The sequence below is a fragment of the Gopherus flavomarginatus genome, chromosome 16 (assembly GCF_025201925.1).
Source record: "Gopherus flavomarginatus isolate rGopFla2 chromosome 16, rGopFla2.mat.asm, whole genome shotgun sequence".
Classification (NCBI taxonomy): domain Eukaryota; kingdom Metazoa; phylum Chordata; order Testudines; family Testudinidae; genus Gopherus; species Gopherus flavomarginatus.
In genome coordinates this window covers 24,968,876-24,981,711 of record NC_066632.1, presented here as the reverse complement: position 1 = coordinate 24,981,711, position 12,836 = coordinate 24,968,876, and the positions used below count along the sequence as shown (strand labels likewise).

Below are 12,836 nucleotides of genomic sequence, written 5' to 3'. Positions count from 1 at the left end.
TGCTGGTTCTGGCCACGACCTAGACACTTGCGCTGAGGGCAGGGCAAAGCTTTCAGTAAAGCCCCCAAAGCACCGACCCACGTAAGAAGGTGGCAGACATCCCGAGTTAACAGTGATACCTTGTGTCATTCCTCCTGCGTGCACGGCTGCCTTGGGGATCTGACGGGAAGAGACGCAGGTCAGCCCTGTGCCTGGCCTGCCCAGCTCGCCCAGCTCCAGACAGAGATCGGCCCCCCCTTGTACAGGGTGCTCTGGGCTGTGATGTAGCCTGGGAGCTGTTGTGAATATTCATTCATGTGCCCAGCCTGCCTTGGCCATGTCTAACTTCCTCACCCTAATAACGTTTCCACACCTGTACCCTATAGGTCAGCGTATTTGTAATTTGCACTTATTACCATAGACCTCGGTTGGTTGTCGCGGCAACTTCGTAGTTGAGCATTTGCCAACATTTTATCCTAAAGTATCCCAGCCTAGTGTTGGTTCCGAGTTCTGGTGCTTACCTGGCAGAAACGTCCCCCTTCAGCGCACCTTCCCCAGCTCCCCAAAACTCCAGGTGACTGTCGGGCCAGTCCACCAGAGTGCACAGGCCTCGAAGCCTGCTGCTAACGGCGTCTCACGGGGTACCGGCCTGTCGGTTCCTTTGCGTCCCCGCTGATGAAGCTAGTTCAGTGGGCTGCAGCCCACGCCCTCGATCCCCTCTCCCGGGAGAGCAAATCCCCCCTCCCTTGGAGCCAGGGGGCTAACTTGCCAGAGGGCTGACCCCTGCCAGCAGGGCGGGGGTTCCAGGCCATCAGTGGGTTTTGAATTGCTGGTCTCATCTTTCATTTAGCCCCAATCTTCTGGGCAGTTGCTTCCTTGCATCAGGATTATCACTGGGCAAGCTGGAGCATTGCAAGCCGGGACCCGGCACTCTCTGCAGGACAGGTGGCTGCACTGTGCTGCTGTGTGCATGTGTAATCCAGTGCCGGGAGCGCCACGCGTCTCAGAACCGGCGTGCCAGGAACAGGCCTGACTCTGCCTTTCCAGCCTGGCCTCTGCGGGAGCAGCCACACTGGGCTGATGGCTCCATCCCACCCCCTTTGCCTTGCAGAGCCAGAGCATGAGCTGTTCCTGGTGTACGGGAAGGGTCGCCCTGGCATCATCCGTGGCATGGACACGGGGGCCAAGGTGCCAGATGAACACATGATCCCCATCGAGAACCTGATGAATCCCCGGGCCCTGGACTTCCACGCCGAGACGGGCTTCGTCTACTTCGCCGACACCACCAGCTACCTGATCGGGCGCCAGAAGATCGACGGGACGGAGCGCGAGACCATCCTGAAAGATGGTACGGGCAAGCGGGGAGGCGGCCCTTGGTCTCTGCCTGCACAAGTGGGCCCCAGCGAAGGCAACAGGGGTCCCTCCCCTCTGGCTCCGGGGGGGCGCTGGCCTCAGGCCTGGGATTGCCAGGAGGACAGTGCGTCTTCCTTTCTTCCCCCACCCAGAGGGTGGCCCCGACAGATCTGAGCCTGAAGGCTGCTGCTGTTATTCCCCCCCAGGGTGTCCGAGGAGCACGGGACTCTCTGGACTGGATTGGACCAGGGTCCGTCTAGCCGAGCGCCCTGTCCCCCAGCAGTGGCCAGCACCAGCTGCTGCAGAGGGAGGAGGCTGAAACCCTGCAGCTTATGGGCTAACCTGCCCACCAGAGGCATTTCCTCCTGACCACCCTTCAGCTAGGTCAGGTCATGCCCTGGAGCATGACCATGAGGAACCTCAGGGAAACCTGCCCAGGGGAGCCAGCCTGTATTATGTATCTGGCATTACTAGGAGACCACCCCACCTGCCCCAAAATCCTGCACCCCCTTTAGTGGACAGGCTTCTGCTAAGCAACTCATTTCGGTCCCTCAAGTGATTGCTACACAGCAGGTTTTTCTGTGTTGATTCCTGCATCTCCTGCCTAGCGGTAAAGCCAGCCCAGCTCACCGGTGGAGTGTCGCAGCTTGTGTTACTGATGGTCGCATACCAGCCCTCCCCGGGCACCGTGACACAACATAGCACTCCCTAGGCCAGGCCTCCCCAGGACTGCTGAATTGACCCGTTGGCTTAGAATGGGAACTGGAGGGTGGCGAGCCGGGCCCAGCGCGATGCTGCAGGTGGGATTCCCCGTGGGCAGGGATGGATGCAGGTCCTTTCCTTGGGGCTTTGTTTGGGGGCTAATCCAAGCAAGCGCTAGGATGCCTATGAGCCTGTTGCATCCACTTGGCCTCTCTGCCTCCGGCACGTCCCCATTCAGCTGGTGGGGGTTTCTGAATCCTGCTCTCTGTCCCAACCAGGCATCCACAACGTGGAAGGGATCGCCGTGGACTGGATGGGGAACAATCTGTACTGGACGGACGACGGCCCCAAGAAGACCATCAGCGTGGCACGGCTGGAGAAGGCCGCCCAGACCAGGAAGACGTTGATCGAAGGGAAGATGACTCACCCCAGGGCCATCGTGGTGGATCCCTTGAATGGGTGGGTGGCGGTGAATGGCTCCGGGGGTGCAAGGCCCTGACCTATGCTGGGGTCTGTGCAGAGCCTGGCATGACGGGGCCCTGATCTCGTCGGAAGTGGGCAGCACCGGGCACAACGGGGCCCTGATCTCGGTCAGGAGTGGGCAGCACTGGGCACAACGGGGCCCTGATCTCGGTCAGGAGTGGGCAGCACCGGGCACAACGGGGCCCTGATCTTGGTCGGGGTCTGGGCAGAGCCTGGCATGACGGGGCCCTGATCTCGGTTGGGGGTGGGCAGCACCGGGCACAACGGGGCCCTGATCTCGGTCGGGAGTGGGCAGATCCTGGCACAATCATCTAGTCCAGCTCCTGCGTGACCCAGACTAGAAAATTTCACTCTGGCGACTCCCACGGCGGGAGAGGAACCATCCTTCCCTGCTGCCTGCTTCTGCCCAGCTGTGCCCACCTGGCTGTTCCCCCCAGCTGTGCCATGCTCTGCAAGAGGAGGCTGCCTGCCGCTCACACAGAATGTCCTGCTTGTGGGAACGGGTCAGACAGGCCCTGCGGCCGGCGGGGGAGCAGAATTGCAATGTGCACACTCTTGCCATGGGCTCACCCTGCCATGGGGAAATGGGGTTTGTGGGTGTGGGTGTGTGAGATAGAGAGAGAGACATTTAACCCCAGCGGCCTTGACAGATGTCGCGCTTCCTCCTGCCAAAGACAGCCCCCCCCAGGAACAGTCGGCTGCCTATCAGAGCAGGAATCTCCCGCACCGTGGGCTGGCTCAGGGTTTCTCATCGCAGTGGGAAGAGCCCCTGACCCCAGAGGACTCCAGCCCTCCCGGGTGAGCTGGGCCTGTTGAAGCCGGGCCTGGCTGGTAGCATGAAACGACCCGTCAGGCTCCCCCTCCGCTTAGCCCGGTTCTGACCCAGGAACGCAGTGAAGTGGGTCAGGGTCCTGGTGTCTGCCTTTGCATTGGCCTTTTCGCTCTCAGCAGGGAACGGGGCGAGAGCTGCCTGGATGCCTCTATCCTTTAACCGGATGGAAATGTGCTTCTGGCTCCGAGGATCGACTTCCCGGGGCCCATGGCTCACAGGGCTGGAAGGAGAGGTCTTTCCGGGGCTTGTGCTGAGGTGCTGGGTGGGGTGGAAGAATTTACACTGAAAATACCCACCCGCGGTGCCGCTGGGGAGGGGCGTGTGGTCGCTGCTTGGGACAGAGACCTAGTTACCTGTCTTAGCAGCTACAGGCCCCGGCTGAGGTCCGGGTCTCATACCTGGAGAGCTCACGGTCTAAATAGACTGAAGGTGGGAGGGGAAACTGAGGCACAGAGCGGGACAGTGTCTTGCACCACTATCACCCAGCAGGCCAGCAGCAGAGCCAGGGATAGAATCCAGGCCTTCGTGCGTCTCCAGCCAGTGCTCTGCCCACTAGACCATGCTGCCTGACACTCTTCTCTCTCTCTCAGCTGGATGTACTGGACCGACTGGGAGGAGGACCCCAAGGACAGCAAGAGGGGCAAGATCGAACGGGCCTGGATGGACGGCTCCAACCGCAACGTCTTCATCACCTCCAAGACGGTGCTGTGGCCCAACGGGCTGAGCCTGGACATCCCGGCCAAGGTCCTCTACTGGGTGGACGCCTTCTACGACCGCATCGAGATGATCTTTCTGAACGGCACGGAGCGCAAGGCGAGCGGCCGCCCCCTCCTCCCCTCTGGCCGGCCGCCATGGCCTTCCCGTTAAGGTCACGTTTGCCAGGAGGGACTCAAGGATAATTTTACCCCACTGCTCCCCCCCCTTCACAAAATGTCTGTGGGCAGGGGCTGTCCTCCTGGGGGGCTCACTCCATCACCTCTGCATAACAGCATTGCCCCGTCTCCTGCACCAGTGCTCCGGATCCCAGCATCCCATCTCGCTGGTCCCTCGATCGTCCGTCTGCTCTGCGACCCCCAGCCTCCTCGAGCTGAGAATCCTGCTCCTCTGCTCTGCCCAGCAGGGGGGCCAGGCCGGCTTTCCGCCCCCCACCCCCCAACTGCCCCTTTTTCCTTAACCCTCCTGCTCCCTGGAGCTGGGCTTTCCGGAACAAGACGAGCCATGTTCTCTCTCCTCCCCCTGCAGATTGTCTACGAGGGCCCGGAGCTGAACCACGCCTTTGGGCTCTGCCACTACAGCAGCTTCCTCTTCTGGACTGAGTACCGGAGTGGCAGCATCTACCGGCTGGACCAAGTGTCCAAGGCCGTCACCCTGCTGCGCAACGAGCGCCCACCCATCTTCGAGATCCGCATGTACGACGCCCAGCAGCAGCAAGGTACGGGGTGGGGTGGGTGTGTGCGTGTGTGCAAAGGCCCTGGTGCACCGTCACCCTGTGCCGCGGGCAGCCGCTTGCCCTGGTGCCCAGGCAGCATGAAATGGTGCGATCGACTGCACGGCGGCGCTGGGCTCTGGGGGGAGCCTGCTGGCCTTGCTCCGTTGCGGGGCAGGCGCCGGAGGGAACTGGCTGGGACTTCGGTGCTTTCTCTCTCTGCCCCTAGGTCCCTGCCATACTGGGAGGGGTCCCTGTCTGAAAGAGCCTGACGTGGGGCCGGAGCCAGGAGGTTCCCTGGTTACTGTTTGCAGCCTGATCTCTCTCCTGCATTCCTCCTTTGCACCCCGCTTCTATCCAGACCCCAGGGGAGACCAGTAAGGTCTGGGGTGGGGGCGAGTGCTCAGCACTGCTGAGAATCAGACCCTCCTCCTCAGCTGAAACAATCCCCTTCTTCCGTTATCTCTCCATCCTTCGCTATCCATCCACCCCCTACATTGTCCTCTGCCTCTCCAGCCAGCAACCCCATGCATGCCCGTCAGTCTGTCTGTCTGTCGGTCTGTCTGTTTAGTTAGCTAGCTATCTGTCCATCCAGCCATCCATTCCCTACGTATTCCTCTGTCTCCACCCATGTAACCCCATGCACACCCGTCTGTCTGTATGTCTATCCCCTTGCTGTCTGTCTGTCTATCCCCATCCACCCTATCTTATCCCTCTATCTATCCATCTATCCTCATCCACCCCCTCTATCTATCTATCTACCTATCTCTCTATCTATCTATCCCCATCCACCCCTTTTATCTATCTATCTATCTACCTATCTCTCTATCTGTCTATCCCCATCCACCTCCTCTATCTATCTATCTATCCGCTACATATTCGTCTGTCTCTCCACCCATGGAATCCCCTCCTCCCCTCAGTCTGTCTCTGTCTATCCTTTTGTCCATCCATCCTGCCTCCCCACATGCCCTAGGGACCTGCCCCACCGAGGAGCAGAACACGAACCGTGCAAGGGGCCCTGCGCAGCTCAGCAGGGCTTTGGCACCTTGCTGAACTGGGCCCAGTTGTGGGTCCTGGTTTTCCCCAGGGGCTGAGCCCCAGCAGCACCCCCACCCCGCCCCCCTGTCGGCTGTTCTCATGCCCTGCCTTGCCCCCTGCAGTGGGCACCAATGACTGCCGGGTCAACAACGGGGGCTGCAGCAGCCTGTGTCTGGCCATCCCCCGGGGCCGGCAGTGCGCCTGCGCCGAGGACCAGATCCTGGGCCCTGACTCTGTCACCTGCCAAGGTACGTTGCCACAGTGATTGCTAGGGGGCGGGGCCATGAGCAGTAACGCCTCCCCCCCTCCTCCCGCCCCCAGCCGCGTCATGCTTTCGGGGTCTGCAGGCTGCCGAGTCCACCCCTGCCTTAGAGAGAGCGGGTCTCCCAGTCAGTCCCATGGCTCAGTAGACGTCCCAGGACTGCTCCATACCTCAGTTTCCCCATGTGTCAGACACAGACAGTGGGCAGGGAGGAGAAGGAGGCAGCCCGGTCCCAGCACAGGGCAGGGAGCCAGGACTCCTGGGTTCTCTCCCTGGCTCTGTGGCTCACTTGCTGCATCATCAGTTTCCTCGTCTGTGAAATGGGGACAAAGCTCCCCTAAGCGCCCTCATGCAGCAAAGCCCCCTGGACCAGGAGCCCGGATCCCAGTCGTCCTGGGCCTCGTGCCGCAAGGGTCAATCTCGGCTGCTCTGAGCCAAGGAGCATTTCACCCTCTCCTCGTGCTGGTGGGAGCGACACAGGAGGCCCTGGGCAGTGGGGGGAACCCAGGAGGCCTCCCCCTGCACTGCCGGCTGCAAAGGAAAATGCCTTTGTCACAATCAACCCCCCTCCTGCTTTCTCCTCGGCAGCCAACCCGTCCTACGTCCCCCCTCCGCAGTGCCAGCCCGGGGAGTTCGCCTGCAAGAACAACCGCTGCATCCAGGAGCGCTGGAAATGCGACGGGGACAACGACTGCCTGGACAACAGCGACGAAGCGCCGGAGCTCTGCCGTGCGTAGGAGCCTGTGGGTCTGGGGAGTTCCAGCTGGGTTAAACCATCCTCGGCCACTGTGATGAACAGTGTGCCCCCCCGACATCCCAGCCCCCCCAGCCCTCGCCCTCTCCGGCAGCTCTTTCCCCAGAGAAATCCAGAGTCAGTGCTGGGCTCATGACCTGGTGGAGGTAGTGGTTACAGCAGGGGGGCTGTTCCCAGCTCTGGGAGGGGAGTGGGGCTAATGATTATAGCAGGGCACTGGGAGCCAGGACTCCTGGGTTCTGCCCCCAGTCCTGGGAGGGGAGTAGGGTCTAGTGGCTGCCAGGGGGCGGCTAAAATGTCAGGACTCCTGGGTTCTATTTTCACTCTGCCACTGTCTCCCTGTGTAACCTTGGGCAAGTCCCTTTCCTCTCTGTGCCTCAGTTTCCCCAAATGGGGCTAATTCCCAGGAGGGCTTGCAGCCTGGCTCCCTAGAGCTCAGATGGATCCTGCCGGGAGAGGGGAGGGGGTTTGCACCCCAGCATCCTGAGTCTCCTTCCCCTCCCCCGCCCAGACGAGCACACCTGCCCCTCGGACCGTTTCAAGTGCGAGAACAACCGCTGCATCCCCAACCGCTGGCTCTGCGACGGCGACAACGACTGTGGTAACAATGAGGACGAATCCAACTCCACCTGCTCTGGTGAGGAGCCCGTGTGTCCGTTCGCCCCCGTGTCCCTGGGGCAGCTCAGAGCCGGTGGCTGGAGAGCCAGCGCCCCGCGGATGCAGCCTTGCAGGGTGCTGGGCCTCCGAGCTGGGCTGCAGTCTTCGTGTCAGGCATGGCCGTGTGCAAGCCAGGGCCTGACCTCGTTTGCAGGCTCGGTAATCAGTTACCCCCACTGCAGCCTCAGCTCCTCCCCTAGCTCCTCCCGCCACGGGCGTTTAGCCGGGCGCCACCAGGCTCACTGAAACGCCCTGTGTCTGTCTTGCTCCATGCCCAGCCCGGACCTGCCCCCCCAACCAGTTCTCCTGCGCCAGTGGCCGCTGCATCCCCATCTCCTGGACCTGCGACTTGGACGACGACTGCGGGGATCGCTCGGATGAGTCAGCCTCCTGCGGTGAGTGTGGGGATGGGACCTTTCCTCTTTAGGGGGCACCAGCTCCAATCCAGCCCCAGGGCAAGGGGCTGACTGGCGTGGGGGGCAGGAGGGAAGAACAGGGCTCTGGTCCCCATCCAGCTCCTCTTCCCGTCTGTCGGTTGCTCGTTCGTCGGTTTCAGCAGGCGTCCCGGGGTCTGCAGCAGGGCAGGGAGGGACCCAGCCGTTCTAACTGCATTGCTGGAGGGGGGAGCAGGTCTGGCGACATGTGGTGGGGTAAGGGGGCCCAGGCCTCATGAGCTGCCCCCTAGCTGCTGGGGCGAGAAAGGCCCCTCCACGCTGGGCAGGTTATTTCATCATTATCCCCGGTGGCTGGGGCTGATCTGGCCCGGCACTGACGTGGCCCTTTCGCTTCTTCCCCGCAGCTTACCCCACCTGCTTCCCCCTGACCCAGTTCACCTGCAACAACGGGCGCTGCATAAACATCAACTGGAGATGCGACAATGGTGAGTGAGCTCCCCACGCCCGGGGGCGCGACGCGACGCAGCGATGGGGAGATCAGAAGCAGGAGGTGCCCCTGCTGGAGCAGAGGCTGCTTTGGGGGATTTCTTGTGCTCTTTTGGCCGCAAATCTTCCCCCTCCCGGGCACCTGAATCTTCCCGCTGGGCCCCCGTGCATAGGGACTTAGCTTGCGCTGGAAATGGACGTGCTCTGCAGCACAGGCCTTGCCTACCCCACAACCCCCTCTCAGGATGCCCACGCTGGGCTCAGATAGAGTCGAAGCTCGGACGGGTGTCCGTTCCGACGGTGCTGACGGCGAGGCTGGGATTCTGCCCTCCTGGGTGCCAGTCCAGGCGCTGCCACTGGCTGCCTGGCCAGCCGTGGGCACCTCCCCTGTCCTCCTCCCCGCCCCAGGGATCTTCCCTGCGATGCAGGACGAGGGCTGCAGCGAGCGTGGTTGGACCGAGGCCTTGGCAGGTGAAACTGCTTGAGAATGAGGCAGGCTTGATCCTTAGGGGTTGCGTTTGCTTTTGTATTGTACAGAACCAGGTGGGTGTGTGGGTGTGCAGTGCACATGTGCATGTGGGTGGGTGTGCAAGTGGCTGGTCTGGTACACGTGTGTGCATACATGTGGGTGCATATCTAGGTGTGTGTGCGGGAGTGCATGCAAGTGGCTGGGCGGTGCATGTGTGCGTACATGTGTGTAGGTGTGTGTGTGCGTGCAAGTGACTGGTGCATGTGTGTGCATACCTTTGGGCGAATGTGTGTAGGCGTGCATGCATGTGTGCGTGCAAGTGGCTGTCTGGTGCATGTGGGTGCATGTGTGGTTTGCATGCACGTGTGCATGCAAGTGGCTGGTCCGGTGCACACGTGCATACATGTGGGTTTAGGTGTACATGCAGGTGTGCATACAAGTGGCTATGTGGTGCATGTGTGTGCATACATGTGGGAGCTTGTATGTAGGTGTGTGTGAAGGGGTGCATGCTTGTGGCAGGTTGTGAATGCGTGGGTGCGTCCAGGTGTGTGTATACACGGGGTGGGGGTGCGTGCGTGTCGGAGAGTGCAATATGGACCCCAGACATTTGTAGGGGTGAAGCGGATTGTCCCGTGCTCTGAGGGGCAGACAGGTTGGGGGGCAGAGAAATGCTTTAGCCGGGGCTGGGGAGCAGGCCCAGGGGAATCCAGCGTAGGCCTGGCCCGGCAGAGCACCCTCTTGCAGCGCCCCTTTGGAGCTGCGGGTCTGGATGCGGATGCAGGGATTGGAGCCTCGCAGCCTCCGGCCGGTGCTGGCAAGTTCCCAAGCAGCTGCGCATTGCAGGACGGGCTTGGGTGCTGAGGCAGGAGACGGGATTTGCTGCAGGGCTCCCCTGGTTCCTATTTGTTGCCATAACGACTCAGCAGCATTAATTTTAACTAACATCCCTGGAGCAGGCAGTGGGCTAAGGGCAGGGGAGCTGGGGCTGCGTTTGCTGGGGTTTTGCAGGGCCGGTTTCTGGGTGACGACACAGGCAGAGGATCCTTTGATTTGTGGTAAACTGTTTTCCCAGGGCTGTAATGAACCAGCCGCCTCCCCTCCAGAGGGCCAGCTCAGCCGCCCTCGGGTGTTACCTGAGCTTACAACACACGAGCATCGGCCCAGGGGGCTGGGGCAGTTTCTGGGCATTGGAGCTCAGGGCCTTGGCATTTCTCATCACCCAGCCAGCCCCCAAAAGACCCTCTGCAGGGAGCCCCACAGGGAGGGGACCAGGCGCCATCCACTGCTTCTGATCTCTCTCCCCCGTGGCAGTTTGATGTTCCCCTGTCGTCCGTGTCCGTCTGTCCAACTCCGTGTGGCTCTGCCTGGCGGTGGCGGTTTTCTGTTGCTGTTTGTTTTTTGTTCTGTGTCTTCAATGTGCCCACTCGCCTGTCTTCTGTTGTTTTTTGGTTGGTTTCTGTGTTTCAGAGAAGGATTGTGGGGATGGCTCTGACGAAAAGAACTGTCCAAAACCTACCGGTTAGTGCATAGATCAACATGTACCAGAACCCCCCTGCCACTGGTCCCCCAAAGCCTGCCACTTTTCTGGAGCGAGGGGTCACATAACTGCAGAAAAGCCACGGTTTCTTGTCATCCCAGCTGATCCACACACTGGCAGGGATCAGAGAGGCAAAGTATCTGCTCCAGCGTCCTGCCTCTTGGGCTGTCGTTTATGTCTGTGGGTAGCCGGTGTCCAGTTATTATTAATTACCTGGTGCAGTAGCACGGAGGAGCCACAGAACTAGACAGTCCCCGCTCCGGAGAGCTGCCGGCAGATCAGCCTGGTGGCGTTTCACACCTGTTTTGCACAGTTGTAAACGATGGCATGAGAAGCTGGGGCCGTGGAAAACCCGACCCCTAGGAACACGATTGATCGGGGGTTTCTCCCCCCCCATTTGAAATCTGTAACTGGTGAAAGAGAAGGCAGGAGGAGGGAGATTTTGTTACACAGGAGAAGCCAAGTTATCTGAACAGTAGGAGATATCTCCTCGGCCGCTCACTTTGCATTAGGGGAAAAGGGTCTGAGGGATTTCGGCTGGAAATGGATGTGAGGGGAGAGGGTCAGTTTCCTTCCAAATGGATGTGACAGGCAGAGAGAGACTAAAGCCAGCAAAGGATTACGGCTGGGATCCAGCAAAGGCTGAGGGCTTTCTACACGGAGAAGGGGTGGGGTTTTTTGTACCAATTTAGACGGGTTTTAAATGCTGTTGAATCAGTTCAGCTCAGGGAATCAGACCTAATCAGAGGCCTTGCGTACACTTGACCCACTGCAGCGCAGACGCTACCTACACCGACAGGAGAGGTTCTGCACCTCCCCGAGGGACTGGGACCTCGCTCTGTCTACACGGCGGCTTAACTACCTTCCCAGGGGTGGGGATTGTTCACCCTCCGAGCCAAGAAGCTGGATTGATCTAATTTTCTAGCGTAGATGAGCCTGTACAGTAATATCTGAGCCACTCACTGTCTCATATCCGAGACCACCCCCATGCGAGGCAGGGCCATGTACTTATCTCCATGGCAGCTGGGAAACTGAGTCAGGCAGCAGCTAAGTGAGTGGCCCCAGGTCACACAGGGAGCCTGCGGTGGAGTGGGGATTTGAACTCACGTCTCGTGAGCTGCAGATTGGTGCCTAACCACTGCACCCTCCTTTCTCCAGCCACTGTTTTAGCCCAAATCCAGCATGTGCTCACTTGGGGCTTGCCCAGTGGCGCTGGATAGTTTGTAAACCCGTTTTGTTCAGTTGACGCCGGAACTGTGCGTCAACTGGGCCTTCCTTTCCTGGTGGGAGTCGGGCCATCCCTGTGCGTGAGAGGTACCAATAGACGTGCCGGCGTGCGATGAAATGGAGGAGGGACTTAGGTGTGTTACGGTAGTGCGTGGACAGAGAGGGAGAGACACCCAGTCTGAGTAGCGAAAGGTGGGAGGGGAAACTGAGTCACCGAGCAGGGCCGGGGTGGGGCCAGTGTGAAGGTGACTCTGTGCCAGGCTCCTGGCAGAGCATTTTAACTCTGAACCAGTGTCAGAGCCCGCGGCTTTGAAGCTCAGTTCGGGATGGAACAGGACAAGCCCCTCCTTAAAGTGGCAGTGCTCAGGAATTGGCTGGATCCAATCAAACTTCCCGTGTACACTCATTGCAAAGGGGTCCACGGACGTGCCCCCTCGCCCCCATCCTCCCGCTGGGCAGCGGAGCCCCACCCCCGTCCCGCATGGTACATGAGGTGATCTATGCAGTTTCTGTGCTTCGTTTTCTTTTTGTGGCTGTGACGTTAGCGAGCATGTCGGGAAGGGGGGCGCGGGCTTGGGGGGAGGCGCTGCGGAAGGGGCCGACGCGAGGGGCCTGTCTCGCTCGGCCCCCCCCCATGCTGTCAAAGTAGCTGGCTCAGGTGCACCCCTGGAGCTTCCAGCTCTGCTCTGCTGGGGGTGTCCCCCCCACCCCCAGGGACACTGGGCCATGCTGCCCGGCTCTCTGTGCCTGCTGACGCCCCCCTTCTCCCCTCCCGCCTGCCCCACCCAGACAACGACTGTGGGGACAACAGCGACGAGGCTGGCTGCAGCCACTCCTGCTCCAGCAACCAGTTCAAGTGCAACAGCGGGCGCTGCATCCCCGTGCACTGGACCTGCGACGGTGACAACGACTGCGGGGACTACAGCGACGAGACCCACGCCAACTGCACCAACCAGGGTGAGCCCCCACCTCCTGGAGTCCTGCCTGCCTCCCCCCCACTAGCACCATCTTTGCACGGAGGCATGGGGTGGGGGGTGAATAGGGAAGGGTCAGCAGCGTGGGGAGCCCAGCTGCTTTCATGCTTAGGGTGTCCCCGGAGTCGGATCCCTCCCAACCCCGGACTCCGCACCCTGGGTGCCACATCTCCTTGGTTGTCTGCTCCCGGAGCCCCTCCTCCCCTTGGGGGCTGGACCCCAGACATCAGATCCTGCTCTTCCCCCTGCCCAGGTGTCAGAT

General features: G+C 60.7%; 1 protein-coding gene across 2 annotated transcripts in view; it reads left to right on the top strand.

The window, feature by feature from the left end:
* Nucleotides 1–12,836, top strand: part of LRP1 (LDL receptor related protein 1) — a 179,810-nt gene that overhangs the window by 103,626 nt on the left and 63,348 nt on the right. Inside the window, exons 11-20 of one of the 2 annotated variants that reach the window (XM_050925636.1) lie at nt 1,091–1,327; nt 2,313–2,493; nt 3,940–4,162; nt 4,592–4,781; nt 5,936–6,061; nt 6,664–6,804; nt 7,341–7,466; nt 7,765–7,881; nt 8,286–8,366; nt 12,390–12,557. In XM_050925636.1, coding sequence (XP_050781593.1) covers nt 1,091–1,327; nt 2,313–2,493; nt 3,940–4,162; nt 4,592–4,781; nt 5,936–6,061; nt 6,664–6,804; nt 7,341–7,466; nt 7,765–7,881; nt 8,286–8,366; nt 12,390–12,557 — 1,590 coding nt within the window. Of the gene's footprint in view, nt 1–1,090; nt 1,328–2,312; nt 2,494–3,939; nt 4,163–4,591; nt 4,782–5,935; nt 6,062–6,663; nt 6,805–7,340; nt 7,467–7,764; nt 7,882–8,285; nt 8,367–12,389; nt 12,558–12,836 lie in introns of those variants that run through there. The other variant, XM_050925635.1, reaches the window with a different exon arrangement.